A 22,262-nucleotide genomic window follows, 5' to 3' on the forward strand; every position below is an offset into this window, starting at 1 on the left:
CTGCCAGGTAGAGCTGTGAGGCTCCTTATTGTCAGGATGATGACTTGTGTTTTATTTTTAATAAAATTATTGTTATATTTGTAACTTTTTCATCTTGCAATCTGGAAAAACTACAACCGTGTAGCAGGTACCTCTGTCCCCTGCTGTGCTTTTTGCAACAGATAATAGTTAGAGTGTAAAGAGAAGCTTCTGCCATTGCAGCATGGAGTGGGGGAAGTGTCAAACTCTCATTGTTTATATCAGTATCCCTGCTACTACCTGTGGCAGGGTTTCTCAAGCTGGGGATTGGGACCCCTCGGGCTGGCGGGGTGTCACAAGCTGTTAACTTCTCCTGCTTTGCTCTCCAGCATTTATAATAGTGTTAAATATATGAAAAAGTACTTTTAATAGGAGGGATGTTGCATTAATATGCTCTGTTTGTGAGACAGGTCAGCAGTACAAAAGAATAAAAACCACTGACTCTGTGGTCTCAGTCATAGCCCTGTGCTGCATATTAAGCCATGTCTTATATTGCTGCTTCAATCCACTGCAACTTTCTGGTTCAAAGGTATGAAAAAACAGCCCCTTCCCCAAGCACCGCAAGTTAGTTTACACTGGTGCTTTACAACACTATCTCCTGGCTCTGGGAACTTATTCCTCATTTAGGTGGTTTAACTAGTGTTCTGGGAGACTTCACTCCCAGTGCTAATGCCATGGATACACTTTTCTTTGCAGTGGTTTTCTGCCTTCCATCTGTAGAATTCCTGACAGGAGCTTTCATTTTTCTCCAAATTTAGACTGTCCCCTGTCTGAGTCAGCGCTTTAATGTTTTATGTATAGACTTAGCCTATGCATCAGATGAGGCTAGTGCGTATTTTGGAAGCTTGGGCAACCACGGACATGGTGATGGCCAGGAGAGGGACTTTCATATCTAATATTCATTGTCAGACTGCAATCAATGGGAGGGAGGGGAATAAACGAGAGAATTGCTGGAAGCTTGCTTTCTGCTGCATGTATCTGTCACAAACCACCAGTGGTCTTGATCTCGTGAGCAGGAAGATGGGGGTATCCTTTGTCTAGCCACTACAGACACATGTAATGTAGAGGATGATCAGGAAAAGATTAAATTCAAAGTGCAGTACAGTGATTTGCACTGCTCTACTTCTTGTTAAATGCTTGCTTGCTTTTTTTTTTTTTCTTATGGATTAATGGAGTTAGGCTTTCTGGAGGCTAGGACAGAGGAGTATCCCAGTTAGTCTCAGGCAGAAACCAGATGGGACTTGTGTATATCTTAAGACGTGCATGTGTTGGAACAACTTTTGGAACAAAGGGTTTGTTTGTATGTTTTAACAAGGGGCTCTTAGGAAACCATATGCCTAGGATGACTGAGTTAGTACAAAGCAGCTGTCAGTTGTGAGGGAGAGCAAGCCCTGAGGAATCTAAGAAACTTATTTTAAAAATGTTACACAGATTGTGGAAAGAGATTTGAAGAGGAAACGAATTTGTGGTAATGCCAGATATGAACGTTTGCTGACTTGTGCCTTGGTCCATTCCTCTCAAGTTTACCCATTCCTCCTGCCAAGGATTGATTTGAAAAACAAACTTTCTTTTCCTTTTCCCTCGGTGAAGCTCTTGCAAGGCTAGCGATGCACAATTGCTCTCTGTCTTCCCTGGCCTGCTGGAAAACTGGCTGGGTCTAAGCAGCAAACCAACAGCAGTAGCATTGTTATATGAACCCAGGTTCCCAGCACATGCCCTTAGGGAGAGTTAACATCTTAATGGAGGTGGAGCCATTGAAATGCTTATATCATTAAACGCTGGAGTTTGGCCTAATGCTATGTGGTAGAAGTACTTTTGCAAGGGCTGTCATTCTGTTTTTTATCCCTAGAATTCCTGTGATCAGTGCATGGCTCGCTGCCCAGCTGATTAGCAAGGAACCCACAGCTACCCACCCGGGGGGGGGGGGCAGCATGTGTTTCTATTGGTGCACAGCTGCATATGCCTTTGTACACACAAAACTTATTCTGCCCCTGGATGGAGAAAAATTAGAGGGAGCCCTGCTTATGATGTATGATATCACATGTCCCCAAATTTAGGCTGTTCCCTGCCTGTCTGCCTGCCTTTGTAGTCTGGAAGGACCACTCTGGCTCTGCTTTATTCTTTAGATTCCCTTTATCATTTTACCGGCAGTTGCAACAAGGCTCCTTCCTCTAGCGCTCACAATGAGCACATCAATCCTTTGTTAATTGCTGCTAATGAGCTGCCGGAGCTTACACCAGTTGGATTGTAAAGCTGTGATTACCATATAACAGCACTGAGGGACTGCCTCGCTCTACCATCTTCTCCCTATTTGTGTCAGTTAGAGGCAGTTTTGCCAAACACAGTATAAATGTTCCCCTCCTTCCTGGGTGTTGTCGTGGACCTCTCAGAAAACCGGTTAGAAATGATGTTGCACAGTGACTCCTGAATTCAACATGTGCAATACCCTCTCAACAGTGTGGTAAAATGGCAGTGTTCCTACACAACTGCTTAGCAAGCTTCCCCCACACCCCCATAACTCCATGCTGGTGACTCACCAGAGCCGCTGCCACCAGGCACTACGTCTCCCACCAAGCAGTGGGGCGCACATGCAGAGTAGCGGATGGGACTCCCAGCACACGGCTCTGAGGAGCTGCGTTTAATGGCTCAAAGAATGGCGTGCAGCTCGAGAGCCAGGGGTTGGCCACCCCTGATTTAATCAATTAACTTAAAATATTTTTTCTCAAAATCTGACAGTGCACTAAGCCCCAGGGCACACTGGTTTATACAGTGAGTTGGCAAAATTAGCAAAGAATCTGCTGTAAGCAGAAAGACATAAGGGGGGGGGGTTAAAACCACAGCAGCAACTGCTCTGTGTTAGTGCTCTCACCGGCGCCACTGGAGCTGTTCTGGTGGGAGAACAAAGTAAGGGAAATCCCCTGTGTGCACACAACCTGGGGCCTTTTCTTTGACAATAGATAGGGCCAAAATCTTCTCACTGCTTGTTTAAGAAAATAAGATGGAACCCTAAATTGTAAGGCAATTTGCTCTTCCCTTTGGGGACAGCTTCTACATGTTAATTTATTTAAAACAGCAGCAAATAACTGTAGTTTGGGGCCCTGTGCTAACAAAATTACCATGTTGGAAGATCATGATGTAACACAATGTGGATCTGGGCCTGCTCTCTACCTTCTTCAAATAACAAGTGCTGGACCCCTCTCAGCATCTGCCACGGGGTCCAGAGGTGGTGGTGACTGTCCACTGCCAATGCATCTATCAGCTTGGACCCACACTGTCTGTCTGACCCACTGTCTGTCTGAGGAAAGGGGTTGCTGGTGGGAAAGGGCTGTGATTGCCTCCTAGGTCATTTTTCTAATCCAAGTGTCTCCTTTGAAGCTGTCCATCTGCTTCCTCAGGGCCACATCAACCCTCTTATGCTGTTATCAGCAAGCGAAGAAACTGAGATGGCCCGGGTGGACTGTCAGGCCATCTTGTGCTACTGTGGCAGGCAGCCTTGCTAACAGTAAGGGTGTAGCAGCATGGAGATTGCTAGCAGGCTAATGCTCCCAGCCACAGAGGGAAGATTTTCAAGCATGATTCAGCCCATACCCTAACATGGCAGTTTTGAAACTCCAGAGTCCTTAGTAGGGTTAGTGCTAGCACAGTTTTCATCCTGTGTGGGCAGTAACCTAGCTGATGCATTGAGCTAGGATTACACCTGAATAGCGCTGGATATTGTCTTTCCTTAGTACAACACACCCAGAGCAAGATGAAACTGTCCCAGGTTTGCTTAAGCACTAGTGGGAATGAGCATGTCTGGTCTGTGCCAGAAACTCCTGAGTGGATGCAAAGGTCTGTTTCTTTTGCTCACTATCTGAATATATAGAGTTAGTAGATTAGCAATTCCATTAGCAATTTAATAATTAGCAATAAGCAAAATCATATTCTTAAGCACCTCCACTGGATTTTCTGTCCCTGGGGAAATGCCCTTTGTTAAATCATCACCTTTTGGCTTTCTCTTTCTCCTTTATTCGGTGATGAGCTTTCAAAGGACAGACCCACTGCACTGGAAAAGGCATATCTCCAGATGTGAAGAAGTAGGTCTGCCCCAAAAAAAGCTTATCACCTAATAAATTATTTTGTTAGTTTTTAGAGTGCTACATGACTGCTTGTTTGTTTTGTTAAAATACAGAGTAACATGGCTACCCCTCTGTTACTCTTCCTCATTTGTTAGTTAAAAAGATCTCCTGTTTTTTCAACCATTCTGATTAGATCCAGCTACAGATAGTTGGCAGAAACAGTTCTTAGTCTGATGATCACTATGTTTGTACAAAGCCACTGTTTGCCTTTCTGTGTAGGCTGGCTCTTCCTGGATTATTTTATACCCTTGTTGACGGCAAAGTGTCTGGTGTATAGCCACCCTTTTCCCAATAGAGGGCAGCACACTCTTTAAAGATGGCTCACAAATACCAGGGCTTTCTCAAAAGCTACCTCTGTCCATTGAAAAAGGGTTGTACCCATGAACAAATAGATCCTGGATCTCCTGTGTGCTCCATCCTGGAGCTTATCTGGGACCCTGGAAATTCATGACTGGATGTGCTGGCTGCTCTGCTTGCCATGCTGCCCAAACAGGAAATGATATTCAAACTTTCCCAGGCCATTTCCTGCACACCTGAAATGCCATGGAGCTGAAAGTGCTGGCCAGAGTGGTCACATAGGGGCACTGTGAGACACCTCTAGGAGGCCAAGAACATTGAATTTCACAATACTCTGTCTGCACTATGCTAATGTTGACCATGCAATGTCAAATTTGGCGATACTCCTTGTGAAAGTAGAAGCACCAAAGTCAACTTCAGGAGTTCTTGAAGTTGATGGAACAGACCCTGTAGTGTGGACTGATTCCTCAGAAATTCAACCTATGCCACCTAAATTGTACCTAATCTCCTCATGCAGACCAAGCCTGTGTTCGTGCCATGTGAATTCTTGGCCTCCTGTCCCTAAGGCTAAGTCTACACTGCCACTTAGTTTGAGCTGCAACTTTTTGGCTCAAGATTGTGAACACACAGACACCCACAGAACAATTATAGCATCATAAAGTGCCACTGGGAGCCATGTGCCCAATGCAGTTAGCTACTCCCCTGGTGGAGTTGGTCTACCTAGAGCACTGGGAAAGCTCTCTTCCACTGTTCCTACCATGGCCATGCTGCCACTTAAGCTGCTGCACTTTGAATGTTCAAGTGTAAGACAAAGCTTTAGTCTGCTGCAATCAGACAAAACACCAGAGGTGTTAATTCTGCTGCTGGCTTGGAACCCCCTCTTCTTCATCTCCAGATGCACAGGGGTCAACTCTCCTTTAGGATCCAGGAAAGGACTTCCCTATAAGCTTAGTCAGGGAGAGCAGTGGCAGAAGCAGCTGGTGTATGTGAGCTAGTCTTTTAAGGGGCCTGGTGCACCCTCAGATGTCTACCTCAGGGGGTAGTTTAAAGGGGCAAAATTTGTTAGGAGGAGATGGGAGAGTCTGGTAGACTGCCAACCCTGTCCCCTACATCCCCCAGAAATGCATGTTGGGATGGGGGCAAGTTTACCTGGCTTGTGCAAAAAAGGGGGAAAAAAAACACAGGAAAGACAGACCACCAGTCATCTTCAGCAGATGGGTAAAGGAGCGTAGTTATTCATGGTCCATTTTTGGAGATTGTCTCCCACCCTGAATAACAATCAATGCAGAAGATCAAAGAGCATCTGAAAGGTGAAGGGAGAGTTCTAGTGGTTAGAGCAGCGTTTCCCAAATGGGGCTCCACGAAGTGAAAATAAGGGTTCTGCGAGAAAATTCCATTGCAATAGCTGACCTCTCTGCAGCTCCCAGCCCCGCCACCACTGAAACAGTAGAACCCAATTTAATTGGTTTAATGGCCGGCAGAAGGAATCCGGATGTTAAACCAACTGAATTTAGTTCCATTATTACAGCACCAGCAGGGCAGGGAGCTGCAGAGAGCCCCTCACTGGCCCCACTACCCGAGTGGGCACACCCCTGTCAGCGGAACACCACTGGCAGCCTTCCTTCCGCTGGGCATATGTGGCTGCCTGGTGTAGGCTCTACAGCCAGTGTCCAGGATAGGTTAGTCCCAGGGACCAGTCTGGGGCTGAGGCAGGTTAATCCTGGGGATTGGAGGGTAGTTTTGGGGCTCAGAGCGGTTAAGTCTGGGGCTGGGGGGGGCAGGTTTGACCCTGAGAGGGGTTAAGCCTGGGGATTAGGGGCCAGGTCTATGGGATGGGGGGTGAAGATTGGGGATAGGGTGGCAGATTTGGGGGCCAAGTCTGGAGATGGAAGGTGGGTTTGGGGGCCAAGAGGGGTTAGAGCCTGGAAATGTCTGGTTCTGCAAAAGGTCCTGCAAATTTCGTACAATTCTTTCAAGTTTAAAAGGGTTCCGTGGCCAAATAAAATTGGGAATCACTAGATCAGTCAACAGACTGGATTCAGGAGAGCTGAAGTGTTGCTGCTCTACTTACTGGGTGATGTTGGGCACATGGCATAGGGTGACATTTTCAAAGATGTTTCGCTTTAACTGGATGCCAAACTTCCATGATCTCTGGGTGGTTTTTCAGCAGTACAGATGCCAGTGACATTGGCTGCAGTTGTGGGTGTACAACGTCTCTGGAAATCAGGCTCCAGCTATCTACAAAGGGATATCTGGAAACTGAGGCTCTCGCATCAGAGGCTGCTATTGAGCTATTTGATGTTAATAATGTCTTGCCTCGGTTTTCCCCTTCTGGCTCACAAGGCAAGTATGAGGCTCAGCTCATTTCTAGTGATGTGATATTCTGAGTTGCAGGGTGCCAAATGAGGCATGACAAGATCCAGCTGGGGAGACATTATAATGGGAGATGGCCTGAGAAAGAGGTAGCCTCCACCATTAGTAGCACACAAGGACAAAAAAGATGATGGCGGGTTCATCCTATGGCATTCAGAGTGCTTTTTTATTTGTTGCCTCTATTTTATGACTCAAAATGTCCGATGCCCATAACGTTACCAGCCTCCAGAGGGGAGGGGAGAGGTAATAAAAGATGCGTTTGGGAAGCTGAAATGCTGCACTGAATTGCTAAAGCCCACAGAGTAGCTGTAAATCATTCATTGTTGTTTGCGTTGAGCTGTAGCATGGCTGTGGTCTCCCATGAAACCTAAAGCTGCACAGAGAAGATTAAGTGCTGTGGTTGGTTGTTACTAAGAATACAATTATCCATAGGCTAATGATCTTCTGCTTGATAGGATTATCTAGAACAGCAAGAATCAGTTCCAGTCCATTCCCTCCCTCTCTTGGAATTTAATTTGGATGGAGAAGAAGGGGCTATTTTTTAGTTAATCAATAAGCTCACACATACCCGCTTACATATGCAACCAATGAAATGTTTGCTGAGGTACAGCTGAGAGCCACATTCCAGTGTCTGCTCTCTTGAAACAACAATTATTAACGCTCATACAGCACCTTACCTTTTCAAAGTGCTTTGCAAACCTTATCTGAGCCTCCCACAGGCAGGGAATCCTAGAAGGCACAGATTTTAAAGACCCAACCAATCATCCAAAATGTCCCAAGCAGTGGCACATCCCTCCCTTTGGGAGACCATGACACAGTATGACTTAACTCTGCTTGACAGATGGGAGCAACACTGACATTTAATTTCCTTTGCTAGTCTTTTTTATCCATGCAAAAAGCAGCCTGGCCTTCCACATGCAAGGGCTTTCTCTCTCTTTCCAGAATGGAGGCATTTTGGAGCTCTGGCATGGTCTTACATACATACCTCTCTCACAGAACTGGAAGGGATCTCCAGAGGTCCACCTCCAGATCCACCTTTCCCAGGAGTGCCAAGACGAGACCTTCCATTACCAAACAATGGGGCAATACCATATAAACTACTCATTATAGATAACAAGCAGTCCTGTAACACCTTAGAGACTTAACAAATGTATTAGGTCATGAGCTTCTGTGGGTAAGACCCACTTCTTCAGCTGATTGAAGACTTCAGTCATCTGAAGTGGGTTTTATTCAGGAAAGCTCATGACCTAATCAATTTGTTAGTCTCTAAGGCAGGGGCCAGCAACACCCGGCACGTGCGCCAAGAGTGGTACACACCAATTTTCACTGGCAGGAGCTCAGCCCTGGCCCCCTCCTCCATGCAGCCAGGGGCTTGCTCAAAGCCTGTGGGTTAACAAAGCATCAGCTAGTGCTACCAACCACCACTCAAACGGTAAAGCCTGGCCGCTTAATTTATTTATGGATGAAACTGTTGTAAGTAGGACTGTTAGTGACTTTAAAAGTATCACCCGCACTGGGACAGCACATATTAGTCAAAAGGTCAAATTTCAGCACCCGGGGACAGGTTGCTGATCCCCGCTCTAAGGTGCTGCAGAACTGCTTGTTGGGAAGCTCCAGACCGGCAGGGCTACCCATGAGACTGTTCAGCACAATCACCCCCCACACCCCACCCCACCGTGCTGCACCCAGTCAGCAGCTGCGCTGCCCAGCCCAGCCCCCGGAATGTAAATGGTATGGTGGGGTGGGGGAGGCTCTGCGTGCGAGGTGCCTGGCAGAGGAGAACAAAGGCTTTGCCTAAGCTCTGCTGCAGCCTAATCAAGGCTCATTTCAATTAATAACTAGCCGAGCCCCAGAAGTTTCTGGAAAGAGCCTTTCGCCTCCAGCCCTGTTGTTCTCAACATCGCCCCAAAGTGGGGAACCCAGTTCTCAATGCCGGGCTGGCCCGTGCGAACAACATCGCCGGGGGGAGGAGCTGGCCGCGGGGGGGGGACCGGCATGCGGGGGGGACAGTTCCCAGTGCGGCGGCGGGGAGGGGGTCTGGTCCGGGCGGGAAACGTCCTGCCAGGGGGGCTGGCGCGGGGGATCATCGCGCTGGGGGGGACCCAGTTTCCAAAGTGGGAGGAACCGGCCGGGGGGGGGACGTCGCAACGGGGGGGGACCCAGTTCCTACAGCGGGGGGAGAGGGCTGGCCCGGGGGGGGGGACAGGTCCCAATGCGGGGGGTCCGGCTCGGGGGGGACGTCGCGCCGGGGGGGGGGCTGGCGCGGGGGGGACAGTTCCCCATGCGGGGGGATCCGGCTCGGGGGGGACGTCGCGCCGGGGGGGGGGGCTGGCGCGAGGGGGACAGTTCCCCATGCGGGGGGGTCCGGCTCGGGGGGGACGTCGCGCCGGGGGGGGGAGGTCCCCATGCGGAGGGGGGAGGGGAGCTGGCGCGGGCGGGGAACATCGAGACCCCGCGGCTGGGGCGGTGCTGCGGGCGGGGCCCGGGGAAATGACGCCGGGCGGGGAGCGCGTTGTGCGGCCCGCCCCGGCGGTCGCGGAGCGGGGATCCCGGACGGCGCTGCCCGCTGACACTCCCCGGGGCGGCCGGACCCAGGCGGGCTCGGGCAGCAGCGCAGCGGCCCCAGCCGCAGCCATGGACCCGTACCTGGCGGTGCCGCTGCTCGTCACCCTCCTGGCCGTGATCTTGGCCTCGCTCTTCGTGAAGCTGCGGCCGGCCGGAGGGGCCGGGGCCGGGCGGGGCGACAGCCGCGCGGCGGGCGAGGGGACGCCGAGCGGGCCGGAGGAGCAGCCGCAGCCGCAGCCTCAGGAGGAGGGGGAGGAGGGGCGGCGGATCCCGCTGGAGGAGCTCGGGGCGGCGAGGAGCGCCCAGGAGGACGAGGAGCCGCAGCCCCAGGAGGCGGCGGCGGCGAGGACGGACCCGGCGCAGCAGCAGAGCCCCGCTCCGGAGCTGAGCGCCCCCCGCCCGGCGGCCGCGGAGCTGGCGGAGGAGGAGGAGGACGACGAGGAGGAGGAGGAGAAGGTACAGCCGGGGCCCCCAAGCTGGGGGGGAGCCGGTGGGGGCCTGCTGCGGGGTGGGGGGAGGGGCTGCCGCCCGCCTCCCGCCTCCCAGCGCCCCGCGGCGCACGTGGGGGCCGCCCTTGCCCCCGGGAGCGGCAGGCGTGCGGCTCCCCGCCTCCAGCGGTGGGGCGCCGGTGGCAGCGGCGCACACAGACTCCCAGGCCTGGAAGGGACCTCGGGGGTGGGGGGTCAGTCGAGTCCGGCCCCCTGCCCAAAGCAGGACCAACCCCCGCTCAACCACCGCAGCCAGGGCTGTGCCAAGCCGGGACTGAACCCTCCCCCCCCAGGGATGGAGATTCCACCAGCTCCCTCGGCAACGCGTCCGGTGCTTCCACGTGCTGGCTTGAGCCCTCCTGTGGGTGCCTCACTCCGGGCACAGCCCATCCCCGCCGTGTGCAGGGCGTGAGCCACCCCCGGGCGCTTCCCGCCAGCCCCTTTCCCGTCCTGTTGTGGTCTCCGGACCGGACCAGACCGCCTCTACCCACCCCCCCCCCCCAGGTCTCGCTCATCCGCCCCATGAGTTGTGACAGGCGCCTGGCTTGTGTGAGGGGGAAAACGCGACTCGTTGTAGCTCCAGGGAAATGCTGATTTACCAGGTTCGCTCCCCTTCCCCTACTGCTTCAGCAAAAGAGCTGTGGAGGATTTAATGCCAGCCAGGTCCATCTTCGCTGGAGCTGACTTCAGGATGCAGATCTGCTTTGTGAGGCTCCCCCCTCCTGTCTGTCCTCTCTGTCACTGACCTCACTAATCCAGATAAGGAAAAGGGCTGCAGTGGGGGGGACCCCCAGCCCCCTTTGTTCACCTTCCCCCAAGAGGGGGAGACGTTTTCTTACAGCTCTGAGTATAATGGGGATGGGCCCTTGTAAGACAGACTCCAATGCTGCTCCTTCTCCATGCTAAGGAGAGAGTTGAATGTATAATTCTTCAGTCTCAGCATGAGACAACTCCAAGTCTAGAATTTGGTGTCCCGTAGCCCTAGAAAGCGTCCTGGCTGTCTGCAGTCATGCCCACGTGGCATGTAGCAAAAGTAAATGGATCACACACACCAGATCTTCACAAAACAAAAAAGCAGTCACGTTGCACTTTAAAGACTAACAAAATAATTTATTAGCCTTTGTGGGGCAGACCCAACTCTTCAGATCTGGAATAGTGTGAAAATGAACTGGAACGACAAATATATAAATACAAAGAGGGATTGAAAAAATGACTTTTTTTTTTTTGTCATTTTGTGAGTCTTTAAAATGTTACAGGACTGCTCTTCTGTTTTGTGAATATACAGACTAACGTGGTTGCCTCTCTGTGATTATACACCAGCTCTTGGCCGTTTAAAAATAAATGCGCATCCAAGGAGTCATGCTTCATTGGTCCTGCTTCCCCAGCACAGCAAAGACCCCAGGGGGCTGGTGCTGGTCCATGGTAAAGTGGGCCTGATGGTTTTCTCACTCTTTCTTTAAACATGAATTGTCTGGACCTGATGAGTTGCGGTTACCAAAAGCTCCCCTCCCCTCCCTGGGTTTGCTTGGTGGTTAGTTTCAAGGACCGTGGGTGACTGGAGAAGTAACTTGAAGGTGGCTTTAAAACCAAGTGTGTGTAGGTAAGGAAGTCTCTTTAAAACCTACACTCAGATGGGCTGTCCCATTGGAGAGAGAACAGCTATGTTGTTCTTAGTTTTACTTTTAAAATCTCCTGGCCATGATACAGTGGCCACAAGAGATCCAGCCCTGGCCCTGGAGAATTTACAGTTCTTGGCTCACTGTGACCTTGGACAAGTTTCTCTGTTCCTTCGTTTCCCTACCTGTAAAACGAGGTTAACGCTTTGTAATGTGCTTTGATCTCTGTGAATGGAAATCTGTTAGATGGTGTGCCAAGCCTTATTAGTAAGAAGACTGAAGAAGGCATGGTGACATGGGCACATGAATAAAGATCTGTATTTTAGCCATGTTCTCTCTGGTCTGTAACCTCTTAGCAGTGGGCCCTAGACATCATTTTATCCAGGCTAAACTTCACTTGGCTTCTCACGTTCAGAGGCAATGAGCTCCCCTCAGTTCACTGGGATCTGTGAGTGGGCAGCACATCTGAAAATAAAGCTACTTGAGAGCTTGATTGTAGTTCCCCTGGTCATCCTTCTCTCTTGTCCCACAGAGGATTGTCTTTATCATATGCCTCCAGGTATCGTCTTTATTCCACAAACAAAGTTGGGGAGACACTAGCCCTTGTGGCAGCCAGCCTGTTCACCAGGCTTGCTGTTGAAAAACCTTGTTGTGTAGGTTTCTCGGCACTCCGTGGCGAGCTGCAGGGTCCAGTACGTGTCCCAGCTGTTCTGGCTACAGAGCAGCAGAACTGAGTGTGCTGTGGCTCCAGCACCCTTGGCTTGATACCCCAGCACTGCACCTGGAAGCATGGTTCTCTTGTTTCACAGGGCTCTTCATCCTCCCTCAGGTAGCAGTTCTGGAGCCTGGGTCACTCTCTTGTACGATATATATGTGCGCCCCATCGCTACAGTGCCTGTTTCAGCGCTTCGCTACCCGAAGCCACTGGGCTCCTTTTGAACAAACATGGCTATGTCAGGGATGGATGCTCACACCAGTAACTGGGTCAGGGTGACCCATACCATGCGCCTGGGCTTGCTCAGAGCTAGTGGATGGAGAAGCTAATCAGGGGTTTCCCAGACTGAGTGGCTGGAGCCTGCTGGCTTTACTCACAAGACGAGCAATTGCAGTTGGAAATGACTCTTCATTGCTGAGCAACGGGGCCAGGCAAATTAAATGAGACCACCGTCCCCTGTGCACGTGTCTCCAACAGCCGATCTCCTTGCCCAGTTGGCCTGTCGTCTCCACTGTTCTGTCTGGTCTACACTGGCTTCTTGGCAGATACATTTTTCTGCTTTGCTCCCCTGGCCCCATCTTAAAACAATGGTTTTCCTTCCCAAAATGTGTTTAACCCCTTCAGCACCTTACAGTGTTGAAGGATAGGAGTCCGTCGGGCGTCATGGCTATCTCTGGGTAGAGTATGGACAGAGAGAAGAGCTGTTGATGTGTCAAGCACAGGAGAGACCTTAAATCAAGTGGCATATGCGCATGGACTAAGGCAGTGGTTCTCCACCTATTTTAAGGAATGGATGCTTATAAATTTTGGAATGGAGGTGCAGACCCCTTTGGAAATAGTAAGAGAATCTGCAGACCACAGGGGGTCCACAGGCCACAGGTTGGGTACCGCTGCACTGGGGTGCAGTGATGTATAAACTGGAGATGTCTCATACAAACTGCCCTTTGGTGCACTCTAGGGAGAGAGCTGTGCCAGGGGACGATGTTTCTTCAGGCGAGAGGGGGAGAGACCATGAGGCAGAGGCTTTTGAACAGCAGGAGCCGGAGTGGAGAAGGGTCCCACACCAGTGGCGTTGAGCTCATGGGAAAGGAAGGAGCAAGCTGTACAAGGGAGGGGAAGGAGAGCATAGGAAGGGCCGTGAGGGAGACAGACGGCAGTGGAGGGCTGGATCCTGAAGTGATTTAGGCAGACAAGGTGGTGGCTGTTATTAGTGATGCTACCTTGCAAGCCTGTGGTTGGGCAGCTCCCTGTATTACTGGGCTCCCCAAAAGAGTCCACCTTGACGCCTAATCTGCCAGAGGAGCATAGCTGAGCCACTGCCCCCACAAGGCACTCAGCCAGGGCAGCAACTCAAGCAGCATTTCCTTTGGCAAAGTGGATCTAGTGGCAGGCCTGCCGACGGGGGAAGCAAAGAGGGTCGTTGCCCCTGGAGCCAATGATTCAAAGGAACCTGGGGCTCCCAGCTGCCACCGCTGCTCTGTGGAGGCAGCTGGAGCCCTGGGCCCTCAAAATTGCTGCCAGAGCGCTGCTCCACATGGCTGTAAGGGGTGGTGAGCCCACTGCTTCTATCTGGGCAGTGCTGAGGACTGGCTGACCCCATCCCCAGCTCTTTGGCCTTAGGCCCCACCCTTTGGGGGTCAGCTTTGTACCCCCAGATACTTTACCCAAGGTCTATGGGAGCTGTTGAGACACACCCCAGCGCACCCCAGCTAGGGAAACCTGCTCTGGGCTGCCAGGTTCTTGTCCCAGGCCAGCCTCAAGAGCAAAGCCCATTCCATGGCCAACACGCTCCGAGGGAGCAAAGTCTGTTCTCTGCTCTGCTCCTTCCTGCTCCCTTGTACACAGTCCTGAACCGGGCCACCTTCACCCTCTCGCCTCTTCCAGAGGTTCCCAACCTGAGTTATAATAGGCCATCTCCGCCATGCAAGGCATTTATTTTTGTTTTGTTTATCCCCCGGGAAGAACGTCTCCATTCAGGCCGTGCTCCAAACGGCCCCTCAGCCTGTGGACGCGGAGGGTGGCTGGGGGACGCTTCTGTGTGTGTGTTGGGGCGTGTGTGGGTATGAGAGAGAGGGAATCTAGCTTCTTCCTCGGACTCCTCTGACGCGGAGGCTCCTAAAAGGCCAGTGGGTTGAGTTTTGGAGTAAGGACACTAGCTAAACAATCTGATTTCGGACAATAATGCTGAGGAAGATGTGCCAGCTGTGTGTGTGTGTGTGAGAGAGAGAGAGACAGAGAGAGAGAGAGAGTGTGTGTGTGTGTGTGTGTGTGTGTGTTGGGACAAAGGTGACAGAGTGCGTGTGTGTGTGTGGGTGCGCGCGCGCATTGGGAAGGGGTGACTGCCACTTGATACAAGACAGCCAGTGCTCCATCTCTGTACTCCTCGGCAGCTGCTTGCCTGGACAGTGCGTCTTTCTCTGGCTATTGTAAAAGTGACGGGTCTCTGTTGTGGGGGGAAGGTATTTACTCTTCCCCACGCCTCATCTCTGATGAATTTTCTGAACACGCTCCATACACCGAGGCTGGTGTGTGACTTTGCCAGTGACAGAGCTTGTGCGATTTCCCTCTCAGCAGGCTGTCTAAGGCCTGAGAGCTCTCATTGTCCTCAGCTGCTCGCCTCACCATGCGCCGCTGGAAGGAGGGACTGAGAGAGGAGGGGTGGGGAGGAGGGTGGCAGCTCTCTGTCATGTTTGTTGTATGGGTGCCACTGTAACATCTGCCAAGGTGTTTGGGGCAATACTGTGCAGTCATGTGCCCAGTAACTTTTGCGTTGCCTGGAGGCTTTTAGTTGACACAAAGGGTGCCCCAGGCATGAGGGGTGAGGAAACTAGAGAGGTAGAATGGAGGTAGGTTAAGCCGGTGCTGTCTGCAGAGCACCAATGTTAGCCTCTCGGGTGCAGAGCTGTCTCAGTAAGGATCTGGAATCTCGATTCAGATCCGGCATCCTGGCCCTTAGGGCAGCAGGAGTTTTAGGGGCAACTTCTAGGCCTGGTAGAAATGTACCGTAGCCAGTGAAATCTGGAAAACAGCAGTCCCCCAGATGACTCAGTGCACCGGATTCCAAAACACGGTCTGGGCTGCCTGTTCCATAGCTGCGGCAGGAGCTTGATTTGTAGGCTGAGAGCTTTAGAAAGGAATCCGTACGTCAGAGTGGAGGTGGGAGTGAACTGTAGTGGCAGTGTGGGTTTCTTCCACTGACCAGCAGATGTACTGCCTTGGAGCGGTCCGATTTTCGCTTCAGCCATTAACCAGTCAAGCAGAAAGGGAGGGGAGCCAGCAGAACGTCTTTGGGGCAAGCAGCGCTGGTGTGTTTTCGTCTTTCCTGCTGACTGCCTGGGGTCATGCATTCTCTGCTGTCTCCAATGATTTTTTTTCCCTAGCATATTTCTGATGGCACGCTGAGCTTTGCCTGAGCTCTGCCGGTCAGCAGCGTCTAACTTTTCTCTGCTCCTCTTCCTCGTCTCTGGCAGACAGCTGCAGTCGTATGTGAGGACGGGGAGGGCGGCTGCAGGATAATAGAGACAAAGTGGGTGTGGCAGTATATGAGCCTGTGCGAATGTGCACCTTTCTCTGGAGGAAGCTGGTCCGATAAAAAATTACCTCGCCCGCTTTCTCTCGCTCCCGAGTCTGTTACTCTTCAGTGTACCGAGACGATGTGCGTCTCCTGGCTAGAACTATGGAACTGGGCACCAGGACTCCTGGCTTCTGTATCTGCCTCTGCTGCTTATTCTGTGATCTTGTGGACATCCCTTAGGCATTCTGTGCCTCAGTTTCCCCATTGGAGATGTAGCTACAATAAGCTCCACCTTACTGGGGGGAGGGGGGCTGTGAGCCTTTGCTAATGTCCATAAAAATCTCTCAATACCATGTGACAGTATGATAAAGAGATCCCACCTGCCCAAAGGATACCAAGGCTGCCTGGCCTGATTTTAAAACTTGTTTTGATCTGCGTAGGACGGAATGCAGCAACCCCCTCTGCTACGGCATATGCTGTCATCACCTCTCCTATTGCTGGCCCTATCTGAAGGGTGAATCGTTGCAGTGGCCAGCTGGCCAGAGGAGCTTGCATCTAAGTGCCTTGCCAGCTGTGAGCCATCTCAGGCAGGTTCAGGAGCCGTTCAAGCTTCCCAGCTGCTTGTCATGTGGCAAAGCTTTGACGTGGAGTCAGTTTTGTAGGAATCTAGTTCCTGGCCAATAACAGTGATGGGTTAGACAAGAGCGAAGCTGCCTCCTAGTAAAGGCTAGATGACAAGGCCTGGGGTAGCTTGATGCTAACAGAAGGCCACACTTATCCTTTTCACACACATGCCCCTCACAGACTCCATCTTGGTTAACACGGGCGGAAAGGAACAGACGTTCGGAAGCCATTGGGGCTGTACAGGGCACTTTCCACTGTAGATCTGAGTGCTTTGGGAGGTGGGTGGAGGAGAGTTATATCTGTCCTGCAGACAGGTGAATAGGAGGTGCAGTGACTAGCTCTTTAGGTCTGTGGCAGATCTAGGAATAGAACCCAGGTCCCCTGGCACCTTGTCCAGGGCCCATGCTATTATACCCCACTTGCATGTGAGAATCTCCCTCCTTCTGTAGACTCGCAGTTTAAGTAGAGTGTTTGTCCATGTGTTGTTTGGAAAGTGGGCTCAGGCTCTTCCACCCCCCCTCCACCCACTATGCTGCTGCCACCATCTCCATGTGCTTCCAGCTGTGGAAGTGAAAACATCCAGGCTCTGGCCAAATTTCCCTGGGAAGACGCTAAATCAGAGCAGCTGAGGCCAGTGCGGAGTGAACAGGAGGGATCACTTCCCTGCCAGCTGGGCAGGTAACTGCTCTAAGAAGTTTTTATTGTCTTGGCTGTCACCGTCCACTTTGCTGGCCGGCTCGCGAGAGCTGAGGTGTGTAGGCGGTTGGGGAGCAAACTGTCCCCATTTTAAAGGGGATTCCTGCAAGCTGCCCTTACGGTAAGGTGCTGAACGTCCTCGACTCCTGGTGAGGTCAACGGCAATGTGCTGCACTTGGCACCTTGCAGGATTTGGCCCCAGATGCATAGGACACTCAGCACTTCCCAAGCACCTTTTGTGAAACAATCTCCAGGTGTACTATAAACGTGTTCCTTTTAGCAGCCACCCTCAGACACGGGTGAGGATTCATTTCACAAATGGGGACACTGAGCCACAGACTGAGGTGGAGCAACTTGCCCGAGCTCACAAAGCAAGTGAGTGGCAGGGCTGGGGAAGAGAACCCAGGAGTCCTGCCACCTTCCCCCTCCCTTTGATAAAATGGATCATGCCAATGACTAGTCCGTTATTTGGATTGGTGATAATCTGATAATTGCTCCCAGTCATAGTGTCAGCTCCACCAACCCAAGAGGAGTTTATCTCTTGTGTCCTTCCAAGTGTGAGAACCACACCAGGGAGTCTTTGAAGTTGACCAGGCTGGTGCCTGTGAGAAACCGGATCAGAAAATCCCAGCTCCATTTGTCTTACGGTAGCTCCGGCCAGCCCTGGGGCTCTGCAGTGCTAGGTGCTGTACAAACACGTCCCAAGAGGGAGTGGAGAGGCAAAGGATGGGAGGGGGAATGGGCTGCGATGGGAAGTCAGTTGCCTTTGCAGTTTTCCCAGGTGAGTGACCTGGGGACAAAAAACAAAACGGGGAAGGGGTGTGAGTGAGGGAGACAGACCCTGACCCTGGTAGAAGGGTCTGTTAAAGGGATTCTTTTCCATGAAGCAGCAGAGAGGGTGTCTCAGGATAAAAAAGTCAGTTGCGATACCGAGGTCTCCTGTGGGTACAGCCATGGGGAAGGTAGATGGTCTCCAAGTCGATTCCATTCCTGGGCACCTCTGCCTGATGGCAGGGCTAGTGATTTCTCCAGCCCAACTGGTGAATAATCCACAAGCCCCCTGAAGTCAATGGGGGTCTTTTTCCAGTAACTTTGATAGCTGTTAGCTCAAGCTGCCATCTTGTAGAGCATAAAGCGTTATGCTGAAGCACCTGTGTCTTGCAGCAGAGACTGCCTGGCTGCCCAAGCAACCAGTAGCACCAAGGCTACGGTGCCTAAGGAGCCTTGGCTTCTTGCAGGTAGGGCAGGCCATGTGGAAGGTGAACTGTGCTAAGACAATGCTGGCCTTCTTCTCACATAAACTCACCCTGCCCCGCCCCACCCGCCTGCCTCCTCTCCCACCCAATCAGTTGGCCTCCCGCCCGGGGTATCGCTTTGCAGGCGGACAAGGCCCTGATTGATGGCTGGAAGTGGATATTAACCCAGCTGCTCTGAAGGCCAGGCTGTTTGGGTGCGCAGGAGACGGTGATGGTTACCCCTGGCGTCAGCTGGGCTAGGGGCAGCTCTTGTGAACAGCCACTAGGGAAGCTAAAACCAGGATCTGAACATGGCAAAGGTGCAGGGTGCAGATGGTGAATAAGGAGCAGAGTTTGGGTGTGCAGGAGAATCCAGCAACTGCCATGTTTAAGCTCAGTCCTGCTGATCTGTGCCTTGTGTGGAGCCCCTCAGTTCAGCCTGCAGGGCTGGGACCCAATCTGCAGCAGCTTTGCAAATTCATCATAAAAATGCACCAGCTCAGGCACAAAATGCAATTGGCCAGACGCTGCCAACAGGACAACAAAACCACAGAACAGACTTGGCCTGTCTCTGAAAATCCCTTCCCCTGCAAAGTGTGGTTTTGCAATGCATATTTTCCCCCATAGCATGCATCGTGCCAGCATATTTATTTCTGGGTGCATGCTCTGACTCTCAATGCATTGCTGGTTTTATTTTCCTCAGATGTACATGAAGCATTGCAAAACGCTCCTCCAAGGGCTGTGTGTCTCTGGCCTCTGGTGTCTTTAAAAATAGGATTGTCCTGCTACAGACAGGGATAAACCCAGCAGCCTTCCCCTGCACCAGGAAGTGATCAGTTCCTCCCACGAGTCCCAGCCCTTGCCCTGCCCTCCCTTTTCTAGTGCCCTAGGGATGAGCTCTCACCTTGTCATTATGTCTTGTGACGTGAGACCGGCTTTAAGTGGCTTCCAGCAGCAGTTTGTGGGCGGATTTGTGCTGGTCTGGTACTGCTGCAGGAATATGGTATCTGCCCTTCAATCTCCCGCTCCTGATTCTGCCTGGCCTGCAATGGAATGCCATAATGAAATGGTTTGCTAATGAAATCCACCTTCTGCCTTTTCCTGTGGGATCCCAAATCAGACATTTGGGATGGGAACAGGGACCTGAATGTTCTTGCCCCTTGGTGCAAGTCTGTCTCTTAGAAACATGAGGAAGAGGGTCTAGAGCTGTTACTCTAGCCACTTGGAACTTCCCAGAGGCAGCCGTGGGGTAAAACTCTGATCCTCTTGCTCTAAGAAGCACAGGTTCTGTCTGCAGTAGCTAAAGAAAATCTCCATTAGCAACATGGGGTCTATGATGCTCAGTCATACAGTTCTGAGTCCGTCCAGTGGAGGGCAGTGGTTCAGACATTAGCCCATTCCTGTTACTACTTTATAACTACACTGGATTAGCTGATTGGAGCTCCTTCCTCCGTCCCTCCCAAATGTAGTTTAGTTGCCAGCCACGCGCTAGGTTTTTGAATCCAGGATGGCCGTGGCACTTGAGGATTTCCTTGGAGAAGGAAGATCTATTTTATACTTCCAGCTGCTTTCCTCTAAAGGTGGAGTGCTTTAAAATCAGTGTGAGGGAGGGTTATCCGAGCTTTACAGGTGGGTAAGCCGGGGTGTTGTAAGGGGCTGTGCCTTGCCTACAGTCACACAGTGGGGGAGTGGAACCCACTGACTTATAGTCCAGCCCTCTCACCGCCAGAGAGGTTTCTAAGTGGGGTGTAACACACATGGGACCTCTCGGTGCTGGCCGGCCAAGCTGTGGCTACCCCGAGTTAGCTGGAATTGCAGACTGTAACCGGGTGGTTGGTACTGATGGGCCATGTGACACCCCAAGGAGATATGGGAGTCTGACTGTAACAGCCTCTGTGAACCTCAGGCAGGCTGAGAAATAAATCACTGAGATTCACGCAGCCAGACGTCTGACTGTAAAGGAGCTGCCTTGGTGATAACTCCCCACCTGGGATGCTGCAGGAGTCCCACAGGCCGTCTACAGGGCATGTGGCTAGCTCCTTCGAGCCATGTTCCCCTGGGTTCCTGGCTCAGCTTGGGACAACTGCATGTGCACACTTTTTGGTGCTAAAAAATGGGCCAAGCTTAAGGAGCACCTTCTGTGCTGAGCTGGGAGAGCCTCCCCTGGGTGGATCTCTCGCTTCCAATGCTTGAGAAGTTGCCCTTTGCTATAAGGTCAGGCCCCTTGGCTGACTGGCTGAAGCTACTTACTGGCAATAACAGGGCCTGAACCAGCTATCCTGAAGGCAAGGAAGTGTGTCATGGACACAGGGCACTGGGAAGAGTGGCAGACTGGTGCTGTTGCCAGCTGAGCACTGGGAGGCAGGGGAGGAGTCAACTCGGCCAGTGGCTTTAAAAGTGATTTCCAAAGCAGTTTGGCTACAGCTGTGTCTCGGCTTTATCTAGACAACATTCTTCCCCGAATCCTCTCCTCTTGCTCTAGCCCTGTTGCTGCCCCACCTGTGCTAGCCGAGACCAGCGGCTGGTGTTTAACCACCTTGCCTGGAGCAGGTCAGCGTGATCCTGGGGTTAAAGTGTCAGCGGCTGGTACGCCAGCCCTCCAGTAGGACAGCAGCAGGGCAACGTGCGAAGGCAGAGGCAGCCTGGGGAGTGGGGGGTATGTTGGGTGGTTTGAGGATGCAAAGAACAACAATCCAGCCCTGCAGTTGGCCTCCCCCTAGGCTCATCGTATTAAACTCTGGCTGCTGTCTGGCACATTCTGCAGATGGCTGTGAGCTGGGCTAGGCCAGCCAGCCCCCTGGGGGCTGTTGCTCTCCAAAGACGGGGCAAGTCCTGTAAAAGGCAGGGAGGTTTCTTTGCACAGAACTGCGGAGTCTTTCTGCTTTTGTCTGCTGGCGCTGGCGGAGAGCTTGGCTGAGCCCTGGCAGGGGAGAGGCCTGCACTGCTGGGTGCCCATTCCAGGAGTGTAAGAGTGCTGCCCCGTTGGAGGGCAGCATTACCCAGTCCCTTCACCCTCTCGTGCACGTGATTAACTTCCTCTGGTGCACCTTTCCCCTACTCCATGTGTTCCCCCTCTTCCAGGTGTGTCCACCAAGCACCGGACCTGTCTGAGTGCCCTGGTGGTCAGGTCTGACTTCATAGTCCTGGGCCCCCAGAAGAGTTAGGCTTTTGTGGGGCCAAAAAGGAGGGGTTCAGTGTGAGAGGGAGCTGTGGGTTGAGGCTGGGGTGGGGTGGGTGCAGGAGGGTGTGTGGGCTCTGACTGGGGGTGTGGGCTTGGGCGGGGTTGACGGCTGAGGCATTTGGGGTGCAGGAGGGGGCTCCAGGCTGTGGTCAAGGGGTTTGGGGTGCCGGACGGGGCTCAGGGCAGGTGGCTGAGGTGGGGATGCGAGGTGAGTTGCACGCCAAGTCCCTTAGTGCTCCTGTAGCTGACAGCTTGGCTCAAGGAAGGCTCAGCTGAGCCCTGGGAGGAGCAGTCTGGGGGGGTGGGATCTTGGGCAGAGTGACTGGGTCACTCACAAGTCAGGATGTGAAACAGGTCTGGGCCCGTGAGGCTCTGCCTTCTCCAGTCTTGTCCTGTAACCTCACTCCCTGGGACTCCCACACCGTGACCTCACCACCCCGTCGCCAGCCTTCTCATCCAGCAGACAGACACCTGTGTGTTTTTGCCTTGCTGGGCGCAGTTTGACAGGGGAAGGCGGAACTTGGTGCCTCCTGCGGGCTGGAAGGGAAGAATACTGCTCCATAGCTTCAGTTGGCAACTGCCCACGTGCTTCTGCAGCTGTTTCTTGGGGCATGAGCCAGCTGGAAACTCCCCCACTATGTGTAGTGGGGAGGGGGTGGCCCGGAGCGGGCGACAGAGTGAGGGTGCCTTCATGTGCTGAATTGCAGCCAGGCCTGAGGTGGCTTACTGAGCCTCCGTTCAGAAGCATGTCCCTCAGTGGCCCCTCAGATCCTCACTGTCTAGAATTATTTTACGGGGGAGCAAGGAGGTTCTTCACTGTAG

General features: G+C 52.4%; 2 protein-coding genes across 3 annotated transcripts in view; one reads left to right on the plus strand and one right to left on the minus strand.

Moving 5' to 3' along the window:
- Window positions 1-9,576, minus strand: part of METTL23 (methyltransferase 23, arginine) — a 32,282-nt gene extending 22,706 nt beyond the window's left edge. The window contains exon 1 of the mRNA XM_075014938.1: window positions 9,453-9,576. The gene's annotated coding sequence lies outside the window, so the exon portion shown is untranslated. The remainder of the gene's footprint in view (window positions 1-9,452) is intronic.
- MXRA7 (matrix remodeling associated 7) overlaps window positions 9,276-22,262 on the plus strand; it is a 54,518-nt gene continuing 41,531 nt past the window's right edge. For both annotated transcript variants that reach the window (XM_075014936.1, XM_075014937.1), the window contains exon 1: window positions 9,276-9,827. In XM_075014936.1, the coding sequence (XP_074871037.1) occupies window positions 9,297-9,827 (531 nt within the window). In that variant the 5' untranslated portion in view covers window positions 9,276-9,296. The remainder of the gene's footprint in view (window positions 9,828-22,262) is intronic.

This window comes from Carettochelys insculpta, chromosome 20 (genome assembly GCF_033958435.1).
Source record: "Carettochelys insculpta isolate YL-2023 chromosome 20, ASM3395843v1, whole genome shotgun sequence".
NCBI lineage: Eukaryota > Metazoa > Chordata > Testudines > Carettochelyidae > Carettochelys > Carettochelys insculpta.